This window comes from Saccopteryx bilineata, chromosome 6 (assembly GCF_036850765.1).
Source record: "Saccopteryx bilineata isolate mSacBil1 chromosome 6, mSacBil1_pri_phased_curated, whole genome shotgun sequence".
NCBI lineage: Eukaryota > Metazoa > Chordata > Mammalia > Chiroptera > Emballonuridae > Saccopteryx > Saccopteryx bilineata.
The window spans coordinates 4,345,800-4,369,972 of NC_089495.1; the positions used below are offsets into that span (position 1 = coordinate 4,345,800).

Genomic DNA, 24,173 nt, shown 5'->3' on the forward strand with positions numbered 1-24,173 from the left:
CCAGGACTTTCACACGCCAGGCAGACGCCCTACCACTAAGCCAACCGGCCAGGGCTGGGCGGTGGTTGGATTTAGATGAGGTCATGAGGGTAAGATTCATGCCCTTGTAAGAAGAGACACCAGAGAGCTCCACTCCTGCCCTGTCACATGAGGACAGAGGGAGAAAGTAGTCGTCTGCAAGCCAGAGGTGGGTGCTCACCAGGACCTGTCTCTCTGACACCTGGACCTGGGGCTTCCTAGCACCCAGCGCTGTGAGAAATGAACAGTCTGTTGTTTAAGCCGCCTGTCCACGGTATTTGGTGACAATGGCCTGTGAGGACCAGGACGTGCAGCAAAGCTGAGATTCAGGACGAGGCAGTCTCTGAGTCACATCCTACGGAGCTCCGATGCCTGCTTCACGCCAGGCACTGCTGAGCTCACAGTGAGGATTTGCAACCCTGCATTGGCCTTGGAGGGGGGACGACTCATTCAAGTTTAGGAAGAGGTCACTAGAGGGCAAGGAGCTGCGAGTGCAAGCCTAGGCTGGGGGACAAGGTGGCCGACGGCTGGGCTAGGTCCCTAGGAGGCGTGCAGGACAGCAGGGGGGGGCAGGGGTCTAGGAACCGAGGGAGGGGGCCTGACTCCTGACTGGGGGGAGAGACGGAGGGGGGGAGGAAGGACCCACATGCAGCACAGCTCAGCGAGGGTCACTGTGGGGGGGTTTCCTTCTGCGGACAAACTCTTTCCTTCACGCCGACCTGTGGAGCAGCAGCTCTCAGCCGCTGCTGCCATCTGGAATTGACCACGTGGCTGGCAGCACACTGGCCGCTCATGGTCTGGGGCAGGGGTCCCCAAACTTTTTACACAGGGGGCCAGTGCACTGTCCCTCAGACCGTTGGAGGGCTGGACTATAAAAAAAACTATGAACAAATCCCCATGCACACTGCACATATCTTATTTTAAAGTAAAAAAACAAAACGGGAACAAATACAATATTTAAAATAAAGAACAAGTAAATTTAAATCAACAAACTGACCAGTATTTCAATGGGAACTATGCTCCTCTCACTGACCACCAATGAAAGAGGTGCCCCTTCCGGAAGTGTGGCGGGGGCCGGATAAATGGCCTCAGGGGGCCGCATGTGGCCCGCGGGCCATAGTTTGGGGACCCCTGGTCTGGGGGCTCGCTGCAGTCTGCACAGGCTCCCGCCTGTCTGAGCGGGGCTGCCCTACCCTACACCCCCCCACCCCGGGGCGGGAATGTTGCCTCTGACCACACAGATGTTTGGGAAAGGTCAACCGTGCGGCCAGCGTGCAGCACCCAGCCCTCCGTGTGGACTGCCTTCCACCCCGTGGGTTACGATGGGGCGTCCTTAACCGGCTGTGGGTGGGTGGGTGGGGCTTGCAGGCGCGATGGAAATAAACAGACTCACGGGGCAAAGTCAGGAAGAGACAAAGCCCAGGTATTCTTTCCTGTCGAATGGGTTTAAATCACAGACAGTGTCTCGCGTCACACGGAGGAGAGCGTGAGACCTGGAGGTCACGGACACGGCGTGGAGTCAGTCGTGGGCAGAGCAGCCCATCGCCTGGCCTGGCCTGTGGGGAGGGGGCTGTGTTTTCGCTGAAAGGTATCCGTTCGGCTCTGCCAGAGAGGTCACCGGGATCGCAGAGCGACACTGCGTCTTCTGTCAGGCTGATGACAAGGAGCACGCGTTTCACACCCACTTCCAGAAGGGGCTCACACGATCTGGCCACGCTTTCCGTGAAATAATGTGGTTAGAACGCAGTTTTGTATGGAGAGAGATGAGTAATCACTAGCATCAGGAGAAGCTGACGGGAACAGGAACCCGGAATGAAACAGGACTCTGGGTCCCACCTCAGAAGCCACAACAAAAAATGTAACAGAATAGGGGTAGTCACGTTTATTAAAAGCAGCCGGAGAATTTGACTGGCAGCTCTGTCCTCATCCCACGCGTGTGTGTGGCAGGCGGGGTCCACAGGGCCTCTTAGCACGGTCTGTGGCCCCTCATTTTTCAGAGGGCTGCAGTGCTACACAATGCCAGGGTGTGGGGCCAGAAGGGGGATCTCTCCTATTCCGACGCCCAGGGACCAGCTTCTCATCCCATCCCGCCGTGACCGGTCACACGAAGAAACTCCTCTCGGCCTTCCATCCGTCCTTCCAGCGGCAGCCCCCACGGGTGGACTCGGGTTTGGGGGTGGACGTGAGGCGGGGCTCATCAGCGGGCCTCTGGCTCATCTTTGACAGCGACCCCCGAGCACCAGCGGTGGCAGGACTACCTTGCGGGTCCCCTGCGGGCACCTGCTGCTCCCCAGGCTTGGAGCCGCCCGGGGCTCTGCCAGGGGAGCCGGCGTGGGGGCGGGCCCTTCCCATGGGGCCCCTGCCCAGGATGGGGCTGATGTTGGCCGTGGTGATCGGAGAGGGCCTGGTGGCCAGCCACAGGGAGGCAGGGCTGCCCGTCCCCGGGGTCTGCGGGGTTGCCCGCCCACTCTCCTGGTGCCAGGACGCGGCCCCTTCCGCCGTGGCGCTGAAGTACAGGGTGGAGCTCTCCTGCCCCTCCCCGCCCCTCCGCTGCTCCCTGGAAAGACCCCCGAGGTCTTCTTCCAGGCCGCCCTCCTGCTGGGCGGTGGACGGCGTCCGAACAGGAGCTTGGACACAGTCATCACTGTCCAGAGAGACATAACTCGAGTCACCTCGACACTCAGAGCCTTTCTCTGAGGTCAGAGGGTCCGGGGGGCACGAGGGGAGCTCTGGCTGGGAGAACGACCACCTCCCCTTCCAGGTGTCCTGCTGGCTCCACCCCCAAGGGGGGGCACAGAGGCAGCCGGCTTGGTCCCCAAAGGCGGCATTGATCTTAGACACGTTGCCCGTTTTGAGGGCGAGTTTCACCAGCAGCCAGTGGTGGTGGCTGAGGAAAGAGTCCTCCCTGGCCACCTGGCTTTCTTGTCCAAGCGCCGGGGGTCCCCACTGCGGGCTGGCGGGCGTCCCCAGATGTGTTGGCTCCCAGCCTTGCCCTTGGCCCGTGCCTGGGCCCTCCGGCCTCTCGTCGGCGAGCACGGTGGCCCGGGGAGAAGACTCTGTCTCTGCTTTGTCACCCTCTGCAGCGCCACAGGTCCTCCCTAGAAAGCCCTGCCAGATGTCTGTGGATTTAGGGTGCAGCAGGCTGTAATAAACGACCAGTGAGACGCTGCCTGAAAAAGAAGGGGGGGCACCAGGTTACGTCCTGCAAAGTCCTGCACCCTCCTGTGCTCCCAGAGTCCCCGGCTCAGAGGTTTCGAGTGGAACACTGGAATTTGGACCAGAAAACCAGGACTGTTGGAGCATCAGGACCGGACTGTTGGGGAGGGAGGTGCGGGGGGATTTATGTTGCTTCCAGCTTCCCTAAGCTGCAGATATTTCTAAATTTAACCACATAATAACAAAGTTTAAATCCTTCATTTTGGAGGGAGCCTCCCAGCTGAGCGCTGCAGACGTGTGTGGGCGCCCGTGCCTGTCTGAGTGCGTGCGTGCACGCCGTGCCGGAGACTGTCAGCAATACTCCTCTACCTCCAAGAACTGGATCGAGTACTCAGAGTTCAGCCACCCACACACGGTGGACGGAGTCCCAGGCCGGGCCCGGGGAGGTCAAGGAAGAACCTTCCACAACAGGACCCAAGGAGGTTCAGCACAGCTCCCGAAAGCCCGGGTCCAGGAAGTTCCATGAGCAGCAACAACACTTCCTTTGTGCATAAACATCTTAATCACATTGTTGTCGGGTTCATTTATTTGGATCCGAGTGTTGACTACGGCGGTAACTTCTCTAGCAGAGCGTTCCAGCAGCCTCCCACGTCCTTTCCAGTTTCCTGTTGGACTGGACCGCGGGCCCCGGCTCAGGGCGCTCCTTATAAACAGCATGGAAGCTGGAATCGTGCGGGGGAGGCTTCGCAGGGGCCAGGCCGGGCCAGAAGGAGCCCAGCCGGACCCCCTCGCCCCTCTCTGAGAACCGTCCTTATGGGATGAGGGGGGGAGGGAGCCATGCTTCACGTGGGGGGATGGAGGCTGAATTTCTATGGGACTTAGTGCCAGAAGCACGGATCAAACCTTTCTGTACATTGTTCTCAACTCTGAAGATCAGCTGCTGAAGGAGCTATTGTCACCCTTTTACAATGAGACCCCCCCCCCACAAGGCCAAGAAAGGGGAACGCAACCCCGGATCACACAGCCCTAACACGCAGATTCTGTGAAGACGGACTCTCGGGCGGCTGTGGGGTTCTGGGTTGCAGCCCCCGGGCGGCATGCAGTAGGTGCTTAATAAATGTGTGTCGTGGCATGCAGTAGGTGCTTAATAGATGTGTGTCGCAGGAGCTCAGGGTGAGAGGCGGAGCTGCTGACTGAAGGCCTGTGTCCCTGCGACTATTATCTGGGCACCACCCTCCGCTGGGGACGAGCTCCTGACCCCCCGGGGGGGGGCTCGGGGTTCGGGCAGTTCCAGGAAGGTGGGAAGGACCGCAGGCCTGGCTGTGAGCCCCTCTGGCCGTCTGAGCTGCTGCTGCTGCCCCTCGGCTGTGCTCCTGCTCCCCGCGCCCGGGGTCAGCACGCCGAGAAAAAAAATACCCCTCTGGAGCCAGACTGGTGGGAATCGGGGTGCAGGGCACGGTTTAGGGGCGGTGTGGGACACGCGGTTCTGAGTCAGAGCCTGCAGATACCTGGAGCCAGCGGGGAGGGCGTGTGCACACCCACCCGAACAGGACAGGAGTGGTTAGACATCCAGCTGGCAGCCCCACCCCAGGGAAGGACTGCTGCTCCAGGCAGACCACGTGAGTGAGCACACCTGGGCGCACCTGGGCCAGCTCTCTGTAGTCTCCCTCCCTCCCTCCCCCCTCCCTGCTCGCTTTCACCTGTGCACCACTTGGAAACACAGCCCTCTTGACAGCTGGGGTAGGGAGGGAGACAACAGGAAGGCCCACTGGGTCTCACCAATCAGAAATCCCAATAGGACTCCGGCTGCGGCCCACAGGCTGGTCCACGGCGCCCCCTGGAGGAAGTCAGTGGCCAAGAGCAGCAGGATGGTGTTCTCCAGCAGCATCATCTGGGGAACAAAGGGACAGTCAGCTCCCTGGTCAGGGGCCCATAGCCCGGGGGACGCGGCTGTCCCACAGTTCTGCACGGTTTCCTTCCGCGGGGAAGGCTTGGTGCCCAGGGGGTGCCCCTGGGGGTGAGCCCTCCTGCAGACGGGGTCTGGGTCCCAGAGCTTCTCTGGCAAAGCGGGCTTGTCCCTGTCTTCAGAGCTGCTCAGTGCCACGTCTGCAGAGTCATGAACACCCCGGAAGGGCAGGGAGGGACGAGCCCACCTCGCTTCCCGTGGCCCCTGTCCGTGAGTCAGGTGGGGCTGCGACAGGAGGCTTCATCTCCTAGTTTACATCTCTCACAGGCTCATGGGAATTGTCTGCCCGCATGCTTTCTCTTTAACACAATAATTACACGTATTTGCAGAACTCGTAGTGCCAGTCAATTCCAGTAAGCTCGAGTCACCAAGTTTCAAGGTAAATTTGATCTTTGGCCACCAGGGGGCAGCAGAGGGAGTAGCGCTGGCGGCTGAATAAAGGCCTCTCCTGGGTGACCCCATGGGGCAGCTCGGCTCCTTGTTCCTCCTGCCGGGCAGCTATATTGACTTTGCTTTCCAGTTTTCAAATATTAAAATATATTTCTTAAAATAATTAAACAAACGAGACATAATTCAAAGGTGATATACTGAAATATGTACTGTGTATGAGACATTAAAAAAACAACACTAAATTGTCATCCTGTGGTGCCGCGAGGCTTTGGACGCTTTGCATGGTCATTCACTGGCACTGCTGCGACTTCAGCAGAGTCAAATAAAGAGAGAATTAAAAACGTTATTAGGAGCTGCTTAACAATCCAATTTGAGCAAATAATGGAAATTTTAATTAGCCACTAAAAAAACCCACCCAGAATTACTTCAAGCAGCCCCAGGCCCATTCCCCCTTAGAAAGTGGACCCTGTGGCCTTTTGGCTTTTAGACCTTCCTTCTTTCCTCCTCCCCGACAACCAATGGCTTTGACTCTTTCTTTGCCAACACAACACAGTTGACGCCCCAAAGGCGCAACTTTCTTTTGGGGTCAAGGGCTCACGTCTCTCTACTACCAGGGAAGTGCCCGTCAGGGACTCCCTTCCCGTGGGAGGACCACGTGACAAGAGTGTTGGCAGGAGACCTGGGCTTGGCCTGGGCAGCGTCCCCCGCCAGCCGTGTGACCCTGGACACGCCACTCCACCTCCGTGAGTCCACTTCCCTGGCTCCGGTGGGGACTGTCACGCCCCACGCCCCAGAGGGGCTCTGATGAGTCTAAAAGAGCCCGTGAGTCCAACAGCGAAGGGCGCCCCGGCCGGCCTGTGTCACCTGCAGGCGTCCGGCCACCGCGGCGGACCCCACCCCGGACCTCGGGAGTGTCTGACTTCTGGGCTTCCCACGCAGCCGCCTTTCACCCAGTGATCCGGTGACGGTGACGGTGACCGCACGAAGCCATGAAGTGTTTTTCCCTCTGCAACAGGCAACAGCCTCTAAAACGCCTGAGAGTCGCTATGGCGACCAAGGTATGCCGGTGACCAAAACAAACCAACCAAAGCAGCAGGTGCGGGGCTTTGCCTCGTTCAGCTCCTGCATCCCCAGGGGCACACACGGCTGGGCCCCGGCAGGTGAAGAAACTGCTTCTGCCAACGGACGACAGAATCATTCCTCTGCTTTATTCACGCGCGCGTGCACGCGGGCTGGGGCGCTGCCACCCGCAGGGCGCCGGGTGAGGACCCCGCCTCACGCAACAAATCCATCCTCACCCCACGAGGCAGGTGGAAACGGATGCTGGCTGGGGCTCCGTGACTTGCCCATCATCGCAGGTCCTCTGTTGTCTGTCCGTCTCATGGCCTAGGGGTCACTGATGCTAGGGTGCTCGCCTGGAACAGGAGGTGACCGCACCGCCCACCTCCCCGGCCAGGAGCGGCGTCGCCAGCCTCTCCCATCGACTCACGGCTCTGTCCTGGAGTGCCACATGTCTCTCCGTACTTTATTATTAGTAACGGCCACTATTTGTTGGTTGTTTCGTGCCAAGTTGTTTATTTTATTTAACCTTCCCAGGGACCCCACAGAGGCGGGTTCTCTGTAACTGCCACGGCGAGGCTGTGGGTGGCCTTGTGCCCGAAGTGAACGAGAGTGAGCTCTGAGAGCAAGCACTCTGGGTCACACCAGCTGGGGACAGTCACCGGTGGAGCCTGGGCTCCGTGCAGGCTTGTCCAGTTTCCATAGCTGGGCTCTGTCTGAGGCTGGAGACTGTGTTTTCTCCTCTGGGCTCTGTCTGAGGCTGGGGACTGTGTTTTCTCCTCTGGGCTCTGTCTGAGGCTGGGGACTGTGTTTTCTCCTCTGGGCTCTGTCTGAGGCTGGGGACTGTGTTTTCTCCCCTGGGCTCTGTCTGAGGCTGGGGACTGTGTTTTCTCCCCTGGGCTCTGTCTGAGGCAGGGGGCTGTGTTTTCTCCCCTGGGCTCTGTCTGAGGCTGGGGGCTGTGTTTTCTCCCCTGGGCTCTGTCTGAGGCAGGGGGCTGTGTTTTCTCCCCTGGGCTCTGTCTGAGGCTGGGGGCTGTGTTTTCTCCCCTGGGCTCTGTCTGAGGCAGGGGGCTGTGTTTTCTCCCCTGGGCTCTGTCTGAGGCAGGGGGCTGTGTTTTCTCCCCTGGGCTCTGTCTGAGGCAGGGGGCTGTGTTTTCTCCCCTGGGCTCTGTCTGAGGCAGGGGACTGTGTTTTCTCCTCTGGGCTCTGTCTGAGGCAGGGGGCTGTGTTTTCTCCCCTGGGCTCTGTCTGAGGCTGGGGACTGTGTTTTCTCCCCTGGGCTCTGTCTGAGGCAGGGGGCTGTGTTTTCTCCCCTGGGCTCTGTCTGAGGCAGGGGGCTGTGTTTTCTCCCCTGGGCTCTGTCTGAGGCAGGGGGCTGTGTTTTCTCCCCTGGGCTCTGTCTGAGGCAGGGGGCTGTGTTTTCTCCCCTGGGCTCTGTCTGAGGCAGGGGACTGTGTTTTCTCCCCTGGGCTCTGTCTGAGGCAGGGGGCTGTGTTTTCTCCCCTGGGCTCTGTCTGAGGCAGGGGACTGTGTTTTCTCCCCTGGGCTCTGTCTGAGGCAGGGGGCTGTGTTTTCTCCCCTGGGCTCTGTCTGAGGCAGGGGACTGTGTTTTCTCCTCTGGGCTCTGTCTGAGGCAGGGGACTGTGTTTTCTCCCCTGGGCTCTGTCTGAGGCTGGGGACTGTGTTTTCTCCCCTGGGCTCTGTCTGAGGCAGCGGGCTGTGTTTTCTCCCCTGGGCTCTGTCTGAGGCAGGGGACTGTGTTTTCTCCCCTGGGCTCTGTCTGAGGCAGGGGACTGTGTTTTCTCCCCTGGGCTCTGTCTGAGGCAGCGGGCTGTGTTTTCTCCCCTGGGCTCTGTCTGAGGCAGGGGACTGTGTTTTCTTCCCTGGGCTCTGTCTGAGGCTGGGGGCTGTGTTTTCTCCCCTGGGCTCTGTCTGAGGCTGGGGACTATGTTTTCTCCCCTGGGCTCTGTCTGAGGCTGGGGACTGTGTTTTCTCCTCTGGGCTCTGTCTGAGGCAGCGGGCTGTGTTTTCTCCTCTGGGCTCTGTCTGAGGCTGGGGACTGTGTTTTCTCCTCTGGGCTCTGTCTGAGGCAGCGGGCTGTGTTTTCTCCTCTGGGCTCTGTCTGAGGCAGCGGGCTGTGTTTTCTCCCCTGGGCTCTGTCTGAGGCAGGGGGCTGTGTTTTCTCCTCTGGGCTCTGTCTGAGGCAGCGGGCTGTGTTTTCTCCCCTGGGCTCTGTCTGAGGCTGGGGACTGTGTTTTCTCCCCTGGGCTCTGTCTGAGGCTGGGGGCTGTGTTTTCTCCCCTGGGCTCTGTCTGAGGCAGGGGGCTGTGTTTTCTCCCCTGGGCTCTGTCTGAGGCTGGGGGCTGTGTTTTCTCCCCTGGGCTCTGTCTGAGGCAGGGGGCTGTGTTTTCTCCCCTGGGCTCTGTCTGAGGCAGCGGGCTGTGTTTTCTCCCCTGGGCTCTGTCTGAGGCTGGGGACTGTGTTTTCTCCTCTGGGCTCTGTCTGAGGCTGGGGGCTGTGTTTTCTCCTCTGGGCTCTGTCTGAGGCAGGGGGCTGTGTTTTCTCCCCTGGGCTCTGTCTGAGGCTGGGGACTGTGTTTTCTCCCCTGGGCTCTGTCTGAGGCAGGGGACTGTGTTTTCTCCTCTGGGCTCTGTCTGAGGCAGGGGACTGTGTTTTCTCCCCTGGGCTCTGTCTGAGGCAGCGGGCTGTGTTTTCTCCCCTGGGCTCTGTCTGAGGCAGGGGACTGTGTTTTCTCCCCTGGGCTCTGTCTGAGGCTGGGGGCTGTGTTTTCTCCCCTGGGCTCTGTCTGAGGCAGGGGGCTGTGTTTTCTCCCCTGGGCTCTGTCTGAGGCAGCGGGCTGTGTTTTCTCCCCTGGGCTCTGTCTGAGGCAGGGGGCTGTGTTTTCTCCTCTGGGCTCTGTCTGAGGCTGGGGGCTGTGTTTTCTCCCCTGGGCTCTGTCTGAGGCTGGGGACTGTGTTTTCTCCCCTGGGCTCTGTCTGAGGCTGGGGACTGTGTTTTCTCCCCTGGGCTCTGTCTGAGGCTGGGGGCTGTGTTTTCTCCCCTGGGCTCTGTCTGAGGCAGGGGGCTGTGTTTTCTCCCCTGGGCTCTGTCTGAGGCTGGGGACTGTGTTTTCTCCCCTGGGCTCTGTCTGAGGCAGGGGACTGTGTTTTCTCCCCTGGGCTCTGTCTGAGGCAGGGGACTGTGTTTTCTCCTCTGGGCTCTGTCTGAGGCTGGGGACTGTGTTTTCTCCCCTGGGCTCTGTCTGAGGCAGCGGGCTGTGTTTTCTCCTCTGGGCTCTGTCTGAGGCAGCGGGCTGTGTTTTCTCCCCTGGGCTCTGTCTGAGGCAGGGGGCTGTGTTTTCTCCCCTGGGCTCTGTCTGAGGCTGGGGACTGTGTTTTCTCCCCTGGGCTCTGTCTGAGGCAGCGGACTGTGTTTTCTCCTCTGGGCTCTGTCTGAGGCAGGGGGCTGTGTTTTCTCCTCTGGGCTCTGTCTGAGGCAGGGGACTGTGTTTTCTCCTCTGGGCTCTGTCTGAGGCAGGGGGCTGTGTTTTCTCCCCTGGGCTCTGTCTGAGGCAGGGGACTGTGTTTTCTCCCCTGGGCTCTGTCTGAGGCAGGGGGCTGTGTTTTCTCCCCTGGGCTCTGTCTGAGGCAGGGGACTGTGTTTTCTCCCCTGGGCTCTGTCTGAGGCAGGGGGCTGTGTTTTCTCCCCTGGGCTCTGTCTGAGGCAGGGGACTGTGTTTTCTCCCCTGGGCTCTGTCTGAGGCAGGGGACTGTGTTTTCTCCTCTGGGCTCTGTCTGAGGCAGGGGGCTGTGTTTTCTCCTCTGGGCTCTGTCTGAGGCAGCGGGCTGTGTTTTCTCCCCTGGGCTCTGTCTGAGGCAGCGGGCTGTGTTTTCTCCCCTGGGCTCTGTCTGAGGCAGCGGGCTGTGTTTTCTCCCCTGGGCTCTGTCTGAGGCAGGGGGCTGTGTTTTCTCCCCTGGGCTCTGTCTGAGGCAGCGGGCTGTGTTTTCTCCCCTGGGCTCTGTCTGAGGCAGGGGGCTGTGTTTTCTCCCCTGGGCTCTGTCTGAGGCAGGGGGCTGTGTTTTCTCCTCTGGGCTCTGTCTGAGGCTGGGGGCTGTGTTTTCTCCTCTGGGCTCTGTCTGAGGCAGGGGGCTGTGTTTTCTCCTCTGGGCTCTGTCTGAGGCTGGGGACTGTGTTTTCTCCTCTGGGCTCTGTCTGAGGCTGGGGACTGTGTTTTCTCCTCTGGGCTCTGTCTGAGGCTGGGGACTGTGTTTTCTCCTCTGGGCTCTGTCTGAGGCTGGGGACTGTGTTTTCTCCCCTGGGCTCTGTCTGAGGCTGGGGACTGTGTTTTCTCCCCTGGGCTCTGTCTGAGGCAGGGGGCTGTGTTTTCTCCCCTGGGCTCTGTCTGAGGCTGGGGACTGTGTTTTCTCCCCTGGGCTCTGTCTGAGGCAGGGGGCTGTGTTTTCTCCCCTGGGCTCTGTCTGAGGCAGGGGGCTGTGTTTTCTCCCCTGGGCTCTGTCTGAGGCAGGGGGCTGTGTTTTCTCCCCTGGGCTCTGTCTGAGGCAGGGGGCTGTGTTTTCTCCCCTGGGCTCTGTCTGAGGCAGGGGGCTGTGTTTTCTCCCCTGGGCTCTGTCTGAGGCAGGGGACTGTGTTTTCTCCTCTGGGCTCTGTCTGAGGCAGGGGGCTGTGTTTTCTCCCCTGGGCTCTGTCTGAGGCTGGGGACTGTGTTTTCTCCCCTGGGCTCTGTCTGAGGCAGGGGGCTGTGTTTTCTCCCCTGGGCTCTGTCTGAGGCAGGGGGCTGTGTTTTCTCCCCTGGGCTCTGTCTGAGGCAGGGGGCTGTGTTTTCTCCCCTGGGCTCTGTCTGAGGCAGGGGGCTGGGTTTTCTCCCCTGGGCTCTGTCTGAGGCAGGGGACTGTGTTTTCTCCCCTGGGCTCTGTCTGAGGCAGGGGGCTGTGTTTTCTCCCCTGGGCTCTGTCTGAGGCAGGGGCCGGTGTTTTCTCCCCTGGGCTCTGTCTGAGGCAGGGGGCTGTGTTTTCTCCCCTGGGCTCTGTCTGAGGCAGGGGACTGTGTTTTCTCCTCTGGGCTCTGTCTGAGGCAGGGGACTGTGTTTTCTCCCCTGGGCTCTGTCTGAGGCTGGGGGCTGTGTTTTCTCCCCTGGGCTCTGTCTGAGGCAGGGGACTGTGTTTTCTCCCCTGGGCTCTGTCTGAGGCTGGGGGCTGTGTTTTCTCCCCTGGGCTCTGTCTGAGGCAGGGGACTGTGTTTTCTCCTCTGGGCTCTGTCTGAGGCAGGGGGCTGTGTTTTCTCCCCTGGGCTCTGTCTGAGGCAGGGGGCTGTGTTTTCTCCCCTGGGCTCTGTCTGAGGCTGGGGACTGTGTTTTCTCCCCTGGGCTCTGTCTGAGGCAGGGGGCTGTGTTTTCTCCCCTGGGCTCTGTCTGAGGCAGGGGGCTGTGTTTTCTCCCCTGGGCTCTGTCTGAGGCTGGGGACTGTGTTTTCTCCTCTGGGCTCTGTCTGAGGCAGGGGACTGTGTTTTCTCCCCTGGGCTCTGTCTGAGGCTGGGGGCTGTGTTTTCTCCTCTGGGCTCTGTCTGAGGCTGGGGGCTGTGTTTTCTCCCCTGGGCTGACTGCAGTTCCCCTGCTGGTTGGAAACCTCTCTGGTCACCCAGCGGGGCGTGGGCTTTGGACACCCTTTCCCTCCCAGCGTTCACCCGCACTCTGCCTTTTCTTTTTGGTTGTTTGGGTGTAAACAGCTGGTCTCCCGTGCTGGCTGAGGACCAGCCCGCAGGCAGGTGCCGCATCACCTTCCGGTTCTGCACATGGTGGGACCATGGCCGGAACACAGTGACGAGCCACCTCACAAGGACACTGCGTGTACCACCTGGTCCCGTTGTGATCATACCTATCAGGTGGGCTGGCGCCCAGAGCGGCTGCAACACATCCCCGGACACCCCCCAGTTCTTGCTACAGTCAACATGTGACAATAACGGGCCGATGTTACTCTTTCCAGAGGCCAGCCTCTCTGTTCAAGTCAGTGATTCCTTCCAGCATTTACCCCGGAAACGGAGCTGTTCCCTCTGAAACACACGCTCACGCACAGGCGCAGCCACCTGCCCGCACACCGGGCGCCACCTGCCCGGTACAGTAAGGATTAACCGTCTGCACCACTTGCCGTGTAGAACGCGGCCATCCTGCTCCCGGAGGGGCGGTCCCAGAAGTTGAGGTAGCAGAGGATGTACACGGCCCCCGCGAGCACGTTGAACAGCCTCCAGTGGCAGGTGCTGTCCACGACGTCACTCTGCTGGGCCACAAGCCAGAACGTCATCACCAGCCAGTGGGCACCTGGAAGGAGGCGGGACGTCAGGGTCCAGGTGGGGAGGCGGGGAGGGGGCGTGGCAGGGAGGCGGACACCAACGGGGGAGGGGGCGTGGCAGGGAGGCGGACACCAGCGGGGGAGGGGGCGTGGCAGGGAGGCGGACACCAGCGGGGGAGGGGGCGTGGCAGGGAGGCGGACACCAGCGGGGGAGGGGGCGTGGCAGGGAGGCGGACACCAGCGGAGAGGGGGCGTGGCAGGGAGGCGGACACCAGCGGAGAGGGGGCGTGGCAGGGACACGGACACCAGCGGGGAGGGGGCATGGCAGGGTCGCGGACACCAGGGGAGAGGGGACATGGCAGGGACCCAGACAGCAGGGTCTCTGAGCTCCTCTCTGATCGGACTGCACCTGCCTCGCCACCTGGGCGGGGAAAGCCTGGGCCCAGGAGCCCCGAGGGGCACAGGACACCGGCCTGTCAGTCCTGTGCGGACTGCCTCACCTGACTGCATCAGGGAGAGCGGACCTAATTTGGGGGTGAGGTAACAGAGGTGACCTTCGGCCACACTCACCAGACGACCTGCACTACGCCCTTCAGTTCCAGAAAGGGTTCTGGGAGGCGGGGGTAGGGGGACCCGCTCTGGCTCAGCCCCGCTGGGAGAGCTGTCTGTGGGGGCGTCTGGGAGGTGGGGGGGGACCCCGCTCTGGCTCAGCCCCGCTGGGAGAGCTGTCTGTGGGGGCGTCTGGGAGGCGGGGGGGGGGACCCGCTCTGGCTCAGCCCCGCTGGGAGAGCTGTCTGTGGGGGCGTCTGGGAGGCAGGGGGGGCCCTACGCCCCCTCCTGTTTGAGCGACAGCTTTCCTACAGGAAGGACTCCAGCCCAGGGCTCGGAGCACGGTGGCCAGAGCCCTCGCGGCCCCTCGGCTGTGCCCTGGAGCCTGTGCCCTGGAGGTGGCGGGGACGTTGGGGGCCAGCCTGGTCCCTCCTTCCCTCCCTGTTCCCATGGGGGCGCCTTCTCCTCCTCTGCCTCTTGAATCTGGGATGGCCGTGGGCTTTGGCAGGTCACATACAGAAGTCCTGCTGACCCAGTGGGGCCGCTTTGAAGAGGACCGGCCGTTTCCACTTTCTCTCTCTTGGGTCTCAGCTGCCGTGGACAAAGTCCAGGCTGTTTGCTGAAGAAGGGCCTGGGAGATCGTGGGGTGCCTGCCCGGTGTGGGGTAAAGGTGCCGTCCGGACGGCCAGACCGCTGGAGGCTCCCTGTGAATCCAGACACCCACTGTCCTGCCACACGGTGCGAGCCCCCAGGAGCCCAGCCAGCCCCCAGGACCGGGGTCGGCGGGCACGAGCGGTTCCTGGAAGGCGGTGAGCCCTGGGTGCCATGGCAGGCGGCGGGAGACAGGCGGGACCGGGCTCAGCTTACCTCCGACCACCAGCCCCCAGGCGTGGTACGCTCTGAAGAACAGCGCGAGGCTCAGGACGCGGGCGCCCAGCATGCCCATCCTCCAGAGCTGCTGGCAGAGGAGGGCGGCCCAGGGCACGCGCACGGGGCAGCGGCCCGGCCTCACGGAGGCCGCAGAGCACGCGTGGCACACCAGGGCCCAGGACAGCACGCACCAGGAGCACAGGGCGCTCATGCCTGCAGGGAGGGGACAGCAGGGAGGGCGGGACGTCTGACCTCTCACCGACACCTGGCTTCACGAGGGCATCCGCGCGCTGATGGTGGGCACCGGACCCGGGCACGGACATGCCCGTCTACGCACAGGAGGAGCAGGGGACCGGGCGGGGCCTCTGTGTGACGCAGTGGGCGCTCTCCCCGGAGGCGAGCCGGACCCTTCCCGCTCGCCCTTCAAGGAAAGGGTCTGTCTGAGTCACTGACCCTCCAAGCCCCCCAGGTCTAAGCTCTGTTCATAACGAGGCAGGTTCCCGCAGTATTCCGTCCCGAAGGTGCGCTGTGGTCCGACCCACATGGAGGAGGTTTGATCAAGGAAGGAAAACCCGAGCCGGGACAGGCCTTTGACAAAGGAGGGTGCAGCCACTACTTCCCTGTGTGTCACTCACACACGGACGAATGTGGACACTCGGCAGAGAGAGAGAGAGAGAGAGAGAGAGAGAGGGAGGGACAGGAGGAGGAGAGAGAAGGAGACGAAGAGGGCGAAGCAGGAGGCGACCTAGAGACAAGGGCAGAAGCGGACACCTGTGCCCTGGGGTGAGCGCGTGCTGGAGGCGGACACCTGTGCCCTGGGGTGAGCGTGTGCTGGAGGCGGACACCTGTGCCCTGGGGTGAGCGCATGCTGGAGGCGGACACCTGTGCCCTGGGGTGAGTGCGTGCTGGAGGCGGACACCTGTGCCCTGGGGTGAGCGCGTGCTGGAGGCGGACACCTGTGCCCTGGGGTGAGCGCGTGCTGGAGGCGGACACCTGTGCCCTGGGGTGAGTGCGTGCTGGAGGCGGACGCCTGTGCCCTGGGGTGAGCGCGTGCTGGAGGCGGACGTGGCTGGGGGGGGCCTCAGCCCCCGCCTGACTCCACAGGGCCCCCCACCCCGGTGTCAGCCTCAGGCTGCCCGGACCCCGTCCAGTGACTGAAGATACCGGGAAACCGGGCACGGTGATCATGCACAGAAGCAGGGCGTTTCCAGGAGTGTCTGACTGCCCACAGTTTCTGTCACCACATGGACTGACCCCAGCGGAGGGGGCCGACCCCCTGTGAACGAGTCGCCCCAAGCGAAAGCTGATGTTGGCCAGGACCATGCGCTAGTGAGGGCGGCTGCCCGCCCTCTCCCAAGGAGGGGACTCTGGGATGGGGGGTTTCACGGAAGAAGAAGGCGAAGGTTTTGGGGACGAAGGCCTTTGTCTCTGCCACCCCTCCCCCCACCCCCTCCTGAGAAAGCGGACAGCCTGGGCTCGGGGGTTGGAGTCACTCACCTGGCACGATGTCTGCGAAGTCCGAGGCGAGGAAAGCATAGGTTTGGAGCAGCAGATGGGGCCCGGCCTGGAGCAGGGCCTCCAGGAGGCGGAGGGCTGAGAGGTCGGCTTCCAGGAGCAGCAGGGGGGCAGGGTGGGGACCTGGCCCTGCCTTCCGTAGGACAGCCGAGGTGACGTCCCAGTGCCTAAGACAGAGCAGGGTGCGTGGTCCAGAGCCCGTCTGTGCCAGCTCACCCCGCACACACACCCTGTCCTGGCTTGTTGGGACCTGCAGCATTCTAGGGAATCACCTGTCATATCCACACTGGGGTCCCTGGTCTCTGACTCCAGACTGAAGAGGCTGCTGTGGGTGACCCCACTGTGGGGAGGGCGGGGGTGGCCGGCTGGGATCCTGCACCAGGCAGGTTTGCTGGGGGCCCTCTCTGAGCCCTGCAAGGTTTGGAGCTAATCCCGACCTGCGCTATGCTAGGAATGAGTTCGCTCAACAAATGCTTGTGTCCAGGTACCACGGGGTTGTCTCCAGAGCGCCGGAGATGAGAAGACTCGGCCCGGTCCTTACAGAATGGAGAGCTCTGTGTGCCTCCCTGGGACAGGCTCAGGGCAGAGCCCCGAAGGAAGAGGGGACGCCAGAGGCCCGGTGGCTGGAGCGGGTGGCAGGGTGAGTGCGGAGTCACCGTCAGTGTCAGTGTCAGTGGCGTAAACGTGACACTCTGGGAGCCTGGGGCGGCCCTGGCGTCAGTGTGACACCCTGGGAGCCTGGGGCGGCCCTGGCGTCAGTGTGACACCCTGGGAGCCTGGGGCGGCCCTGGCGTCAGTGTGACACCCTGGGAGCCTGGGGCGGCCCTGGCCTCAGTGTGACACCCTGGGAGCCTGGGGCGGCCCTGGCGTCAGTGTGACACCCTGGGAGCCTGGGGCGGCCCTGGCGTCAGTGTGACACCCTGGGAGCCTGGGGCGGCCCTGGCGTCAGTGTGACACCCTGGGAGCCTGGGGCGGCCCTGGCGTCAGTGTGACACCCTGGGAGCCTGGGGCGGCCCTGGCGTCAGTGTGACACCCTGGGAGCCTGGTGCGGCCCTGGCGTCAGTGTGACACTCTGGGAACCTGGTGACACCCTGGGAGCCTGGGGCGGCCCTGGCGTCAGTGTGACACCCTGGGAGCTTGGTGCGGCCCTGGCGTCAGTGTGACACTCTGGGAGCCTGGTGCAGCCCTGGCGTCAGTGTGACACTCTGGGAACCTGGTGACACTCTGGGAGCCTGGTGCGGCCCTGGCGTCAGTGTGACACCCTGGGAGCCTGGTGCGGCCCTGGCGTCAGTGTGACACCCTGGGAGCCTGGGGCGGCCCTGGCGTCAGTGTGACACCCTGGGAGCCTGGTGCGGCCCTGGCGTCAGTGTGACACCCTGGGAGCCTGGGGCGGCCCTGGCGTCAGTGTGACACTCTGGGAGCCTGGTGCGGCCCTGGCGTCAGTGTGACACCCTGGGAGCTTGGTGCGGCCCTGGCGTCAGTGTGACACTCTGGGAGCCTGGTGCAGCCCTGGCGTCAGTGTGACACTCTGGGAACCTGGTGACACTCTGGGAGCCTGGTGCGGCCCTGGCGTCAGTGTGACACCCTGGGAGCCTGGGGCGGCCCTGGCGTCAGTGTGACACCCTGGGAGCCTGGGGCGGCCCTGGCGTCAGTGTGACACCCTGGGAGCCTGGTGCGGCCCTGGCATCAGTGTGACACCCTGGGAGCCTGGTGCGGCCCCGTTGTCAGTGTGACACCCTGGGAGCTTGGTGCGGCCCCGGCGTCAGTGTGACACCCTGGGAGCCTGGGGCGGCCCCGTCGTCAGTGTGACACCCTGGGAGCCTGGGGCGGCCCTGGCGTCAGTGTGACACTCTGGGAGCCTGGTGCGGCCCTGGCGTCAGTGTGACACTCTGGGAGCCTGGTGCAGCCCTGGCGTCAGTGTGACACTCTGGGAACCTGGTGCGGCCCTGGAGTCAGTGTGACACTCTGGGAGGCTGGGGCTGCCCTGTCACCGAGGGGGCACTGGGTCAGGTGGGCCCGAGGTGTCCCCAGAGCCCAGAGGCGGGTGGGTCCCGCTTCTCTCACGTAACTGGCATTGACCTTAATTCTTCCTTTGAACTGTCAATCAAAGGTTTGCTCAGGGGACGCCAACTCATGGTTTCAATAGGCAGTCTGTCCTCGAGGTCACCTACTCGAGGACTGCAAGGAACCAGGTGGTCTCAGGAGGGCCCTGGGCCCTGAATGGTTTTCTTACCAGGCTGGGCCTGGCAGTTGTGCCCCTTGGAGGCTCTGAGCCTTTGTGAGTCTAGCCAGCAAGAGTCCGATCTTTTCAGAGGATCGGCCTGGCTTCACCACAAGGGCCCAACGTCAGGCAACGTGGCTGTGGCTGAAAAATGCACTTTTGGTGCCTTTGGGGGTCTAGGGTCCCAGCCCCGAGGGCCCCATTGGGGTGGTTGCTCCGCGTCTGTGTCCGGACAGGTCAGCCCTCGACCTCTGACCTTCGGGGAAGAGTCTGCTCCGGGAGGAGGGGAATCGTCCGTTCCCTCCTTGGACTCCGCCCAAACGTCCGGAACGTCAGCTCGGTCCCACAGTGGCCCCGGGAGCCGTGTGGGTGACGAGCAGCCGGCTGGCAGCAGCCCAGGGTCTGCACCTGGGAGTGACTCCCGGACACCCTCCCAGTCCGCGGCGGCCATGACTCAGGGGACACGGAGCTGTAGGGCTGCCCCGCTCGGATCCCCGAAGCTCTCCCTTTTTATTCCTGGTGGCTGTGGATGAGGCAGCTCAGAGCCGAAACTCGTCCTCTAAGTACCCCCCCATCCCCCAGCCGGCCAGGGAGCCCAGTGAAACAGCACCTGGCCCGTGGGGGGGGGGGGGCTCCAGGCATGCCTAGGCTTTTTTTTTTAATGGGAAAAACTGGCCCTGGCTCCCAAATGGCTTCTTCCTGCCTCAACGTTTTGATGTGGATGTCACCAGCCCGGCCCCCCTGACCTCTCTGTGGTCAAAGCTGTGCCCCCTCCCTTGACTAAGAGACCGGGTTGACACTACCTTAAGCCAAGTCACTTTCTATGGTTCTAAAGGCTCCACTCACAATGGAAACAATAGTAAGACCGAATTTGGCTTAAGTCAGCCGGCTTTGGGAGGGTCATAGTTGGCCGGGGACGGATGGAGGGCGCCCCCTGCTGGCAGACGCCTGGGGAAGGGCAGGTGAGGTTCGCGGAGTGGCTCTGAACCCCTCCGGACCAGAACACCTAGGACCCTGTGGACACAGAAGAACCCTCCCACGCACTTCCACACGCACACACGCTCACCGCTTCCACACGCCGAGCTGTAGGAGGTGCAGCAGGGCCAACCAGCAGCGACCTGGATGCCCATCCGCTCGGAACCACAGGTAGCTCAGGCCCTGGACCAGGAAGCCAGGCAGTAGCACAGCAAGGGCCAGCCAGCCCCAGAGCTGCTGTCCTGTGGCGAAGTGGTGGGCTGTGGCGCAGAGGCCTGGGCCCCAGGGGAGGGGGATAGGCAGAGGGTGAGCGGATGGCAGAGAGAGCCCGGGAGCCTGCCAGCCTGGTCCCCACCAGGGCTCTGCCAGACCCCGCTGGGGAGCCTGCAGAGCCAGCCGGCAGGCGATGGGGACATGAGGCCGAAGGAGAGCTCTGGGCTGTCCAGGGCACCCGGGGGACCAGACGTGGTGTCGTATCAAGGGGCTGTTCGATGGCATAGGCCCCATCCACGTGAAAAATACCTGTCACCTAGTATTGCTCCCACCCGGCCACGCCTCCTGTCTGGGGACTGCTGTGTGGTGTCTCCTGGCTGAGGAGGGGAGGGGGACAGGTCTCCTGAGGATCTGTGCTGCCTGTGACAACGGCCGGTGCTTCTGTCTGTCCAGCACTAGGGGGCTTGGGAATCCAGCCATTGTTTCATCTGACAACTGCTGGGGTTTTCCAGTGCTAGCGTTTAAAACGGGCACATAAAGCTGCCAATTGTAGCAGAAACAGAGCAGGGCCCTTCCTGCAACTAGGGACCTGCAGGTCTGGACAGAGAGGGTGAGGTCAGGCTTGGGCAGCCATCCCTGGCCCGCGGGCTCTGTCTCCTGCTCCAGCCACCCCTCTGCGTCGTCCTGCCAAGCGCGGCAAGCCAGAGGCCCCGCACACAGTCTTTGGAGGAGGGATACTGAAGCCAGGCCGCTCCAGGAGGGGACGTCTGTCTCAGGGCCTGGTGGCTGCTGAGACTAGGGGGTGCTGTCCTGCCTCTGTCCTGCTCTGCGGGGGGCCCTGGGGGGACCCGCAGGGACCCAGCTTCCAGCAAGGGACCCCACCGACCCGGAGGCAGCACCTCGCTCCCATGGGTAAAGGGCAGAGCCAGCGCCGCAGGGCACCCCGCTCTGCGCGCTGGGGAGGGGCCGCTTCCCTGGGTGGTCTCAAGGCTGTAGCCTCATAAGGGAGCCCCTCCCCCTCGGACCCTCCCGAGGTAAACCCGTTCGCACCAGCCCAGCGGAAGTGGGCGGAGCCAGGACTCCATCCCGGCACCGAAGGAGTTACAGATTCAAACTAGGAAGGCGCTAAAAGTGTTGCCATCTTGCAATGCCTGGGCAGGCGGGACCGGGTTCACGGGCCCGCGGTGTCCCCAGAGGGCCGCATTCGGTCCTGTTCTAAACCCCGAGGCGGGGTCACACACTTCCATGGTGGTCCGGCCCAAGCGGCCTCATCCCGGGCGCCTAGCAGCCGGTCAGGGTGGCGGGGGGTACAGGGACCCGCCTTCAGCCTATTTGGAACCCGCAGCACTTTGCTGAGTCCGGGAAGCCTTTCTGGAGGAAGGGGCGGGACACATGTGCCAGGGCTTCGCGAGAGGTCTATGCATCGGCCAGGAAGGTGGGTGGGTGGGTGGGGAGGGGAAATGCCCTTGCCTTCGCGGGGGGGGGGGGGTGCTGTGGGGTGGGGGGAGGGAACCATACATTGGGGAGGGCTCGATTGCGCTTGGGGATCATGCACCATAGGTGGGGGGCAACGGAGCGGTTGTCCTCGGGGTCCGCTCGGGACTGGGCGGGCTTGCTCAGCAGGCTGGTGGGGACCCTGGCGCGCAGTGCTGGGCGCAGGTCGGGCCAGGCTGTCTGCTGGGGCAGGGGTGGAATGTGGAGGGCATGGGGTGTCGGAGGGGTGAGCATGGCAGGCGCCCAGCCTGGGGCTGCCCGGCACTTACGCGCGCTCTGCTCCGCCGCCAGCAGGAGGGCGGAGAGCCCCAGGAGCGCCGCGTGCATCCTCGCCGCCGGCTCTGCCGCCGCCTCGTCCCCTCCCCTCCCCTGGCCTGGCCTGGCCTAGCACCCCCTCCTCTCCCCTCCCTAACCCTTCCCTCCCTTCCGCTCCCCTCTCCTCCTTTCCCCGCCCCTCCCCTCCCCGTGCTCGCGCTGGGGCCTGTGAGCCCGAGCCGTTAGGCCACGGTGCGTGGCTCTGGTTTCTCCCGAGTTGTCGGCAGGGAAGGCAGGGCGGTCAGCGCTGAGTTCTGGATGGTCCGGCCTCGGCCTCTCCAAGTGGGAGGGGGCGTCTTCTCTCTGTTCCCCAGCCTCGGAGAAGTGCTTCGTGCTGTCAGGGCTGCAGGTGGCTGTCCGGGCGGTGGACTGGTCAGGGAGTGCGTGGCTGCCGACCAGGTGCAGGAGAGCCCTTAGCGGGTCTTTCTGGAATCTTACAGGGGATGCTGACTGGTTTGTCTCTCAGTCTCACCCCGAAGTCCACCCCCACCTCTGGCATCACCAGAGCTTCCTCTGCATGGGCCTGAGGGCTAACTGAGGTTCCAGTCTGCAAGAAACAGCACCCGCTGGAAACGTTCTTCCTGGAGTCTGCAGGGTGTGTGTCTGTATATATGCCTGTCGTATAATTTAAGAGGCACAGTGACGGTGATGATGATGATGATGACGATGATGATGAACTCCGGTCTGTAACTCCTAAAGCAGGGAATTAGTCAAACTATTCCTTTTTATTGGGGAGGGGGGCTTCGCCATTTCTTATAGGGTGTCGCTGCCCTGGTCACCTGGCCCAGTGAGGTGGAATAGTCCCCTTCTCCCTACAGAAGCCCTGCTGTGGAAAAACCACAGGCGAAGAACAGCTCTCCTGAAGGGAAAAAGGAGAGTAGGGTGAATCAGGTGAACCTATAAAACTCTTAGCATTATTTTCCTTTGAGCATTCCTGGTTTTCTCAGCACGGTGGATTCTGATTGAGGACTCCACTCTGAGATGATCAACCGCCCTGTAAGCCTCTGAGTCTCTTCCCTCTAGCCTGATGGGTAGAAGGTGCCGTTCTGAGGTCTGAGTTTACCTTCCTTCAGCTTCATGTACCCCCAAAACCTCAGTGTCAAAATCACACTCTAGCTCGCCGACCACAACCTCCCTTTCCATGGACTTCCAGCCCCCAGATCCTGCCTTTCTGGGCACCCTGCAAAGGGAGTATGTCACCATTTGAGCATATTTGGGGCAGGACTCTCACCAGCTAGAATGAGAATAGGAGATTGAAACGGCACACAGGAGTCAGGATTGGGAGCCGCGGATGTTTATGGTTGGGAAGGGGTCATTGTGCTATTCCATACCTACCGTAACATTTCAAGTTTAGAAAGACTGTTTCTCCTAATTTCTTGCTATTATTTGAAGCATAGACAGAACCCCATACCTCATGTGTTAAAAGAGAATCCAGTGATTAAAGGTTTTGAAGAGGGTCTTTCTCCTGGGACAGTAGCAGTTTAAGTAAGAGTCTACATCTTCTGTTTTGAAGCTGTAGGAGGGTTTTTGAAGGGAAAAGTAAAAAAAAAAATTATTCTACATCAAATCACAGACATGGGGTGAAATAGTTGGTGGACACCATAGATCAGGGGTCCCCAAACTTTTTACACAAGGGCCAGTTCACTGTCCCTCAGACCGTTGGAGGGCTGCCACATACAGTGCTCCTCTCACTGACCACCAATGAAAGAGGTGCCCCTTTTGGAAGTGCGGAGGGTGGCCGGATAAATGGCCTCAGGGGGCCGCATGGTGGGGCTGGGTTGTGCGGGGACTTTGGAAGATAGAGAACTGAGTGTTGCTCAGGTGTAGACACCTGACCCTGCAGCCATTTGGAGAGAAGGCCTTTAAAGACATGATTGAATTAAAATGAGGTCTTGAAGGTGGGCCCTTATCCAGTCTGACTGTTGTGCACTGGCCGGATAGCTTAGTTGGCTGGAGCCTCCCCCTGATACACAAAGGTTGTGAGTTCGATTCCCAGTCAGGGCAAATACAGGAATAGATCGATGTTTCTGTCTCTCTCTTTCTCTCTCCCTTCCTCTCTCTGTATAATAAGTAAATTAATAAAAAAAATAGAAATAAGGGCTTTAAGGTGGATCCTACTCCAGTCTGACTGGTGTCCTTACCAGAAGAGGAGATTTGGACGCAGGTATGCAGAGAGGGAAGACCCTGTGAAGACACCATCCACCGGCTGACGTCTAGTAGGGCAGACGGCCACAGGAGACCCCAGGAGAGACCGCAGAAGAGACCAGCCCTGCCGCCACCTTGAGCTTCAGCCTCCAGGAGGGTGAGACAGGACGGTTGTTGCTTGAACCTCCCGGGCTGTGGCGCTTTGTCATGGCCGTCCCGGAAGAATCAGACACCAGGTGAGACCGGGAGACTCAGCCCCCTGAACCCCGCACCACTGGCCAGGGGATCACGTGGGGGGTGTGGTGGTTCTGAGCAGCTCCGTTTTGGGGGTGTTGTCTCACACAGTCAACTTGTGAACGTCCGAGGGGCCAGAACATGGTCCAGCATTATCTAGAAAGCAGAGTAAAATAAATTTCTGGTTAAACACGCCGGCTTCCTTCCTTGTACATGCCCTGCACACGCATCTGCCTATGCAGGCACACCGCACGGCACAAACAGCGGCCCTCCCCACAAGCCTCCCTAACACGCAGCTGAAACCCCAACATTTCCTGCAAAAGCAGCTGCCGTTTCAGGTGCCCCGGCCTCCCGGGCCTCCCGGCCTCCCGCTCAGAGGGCCTGCGTGCGCACGAATCCTCTCTCTCTGCTCCACACACACATTCCCCCGACGTCTCATGCACAGTGACACACACATTCCCCAGACGTCTCATGCACAGTGACCGCTGCGAATGGCTACAGCACCAGGTCACCTTTCTTCTCAGGCAGTGACACGGCGGCCTTCAGAGTGGACCTGAGTGCTTTCTGTCCCTCCCTCCTGGGCTCCTCCTGACCTCAGGGGGTCCCTCCCTCCTGGGCTCCTCCTGACCTCACGGGGGTCCAGCCCTCCTGGGCTCCTCCTGACCTCACGGGGGTCCCTCCCTCCCGGGCTCCTCCTGTCCTCACGGGGTCCAGCCCTCCTGGGCCCTCACAGTAGGTCTCTTCCCACCGT

The 24,173-nt window shown here is 61.8% G+C and overlaps 1 protein-coding gene across 1 annotated transcript; it reads right to left on the minus strand.

Moving 5' to 3' along the window:
- Positions 1 to 1,509: 1,509 nt before the first annotated feature.
- XKR5 (XK related 5) lies at positions 1,510 to 21,111 on the minus strand. The gene is made up of 7 exons (XM_066235608.1): positions 20,998 to 21,111; positions 19,113 to 19,296; positions 15,808 to 15,992; positions 14,308 to 14,523; positions 12,751 to 12,920; positions 4,954 to 5,065; positions 1,510 to 3,188 (listed from the first exon to the last, which is right to left on the minus strand). Exons 1-7 carry the CDS (start codon positions 21,053 to 21,055, stop codon positions 2,119 to 2,121), a joined length of 1,995 nt encoding a protein of 664 aa, XP_066091705.1. The 5' UTR covers positions 21,056 to 21,111; the 3' UTR covers positions 1,510 to 2,118.
- Positions 21,112 to 24,173: the final 3,062 nt, after the last annotated feature.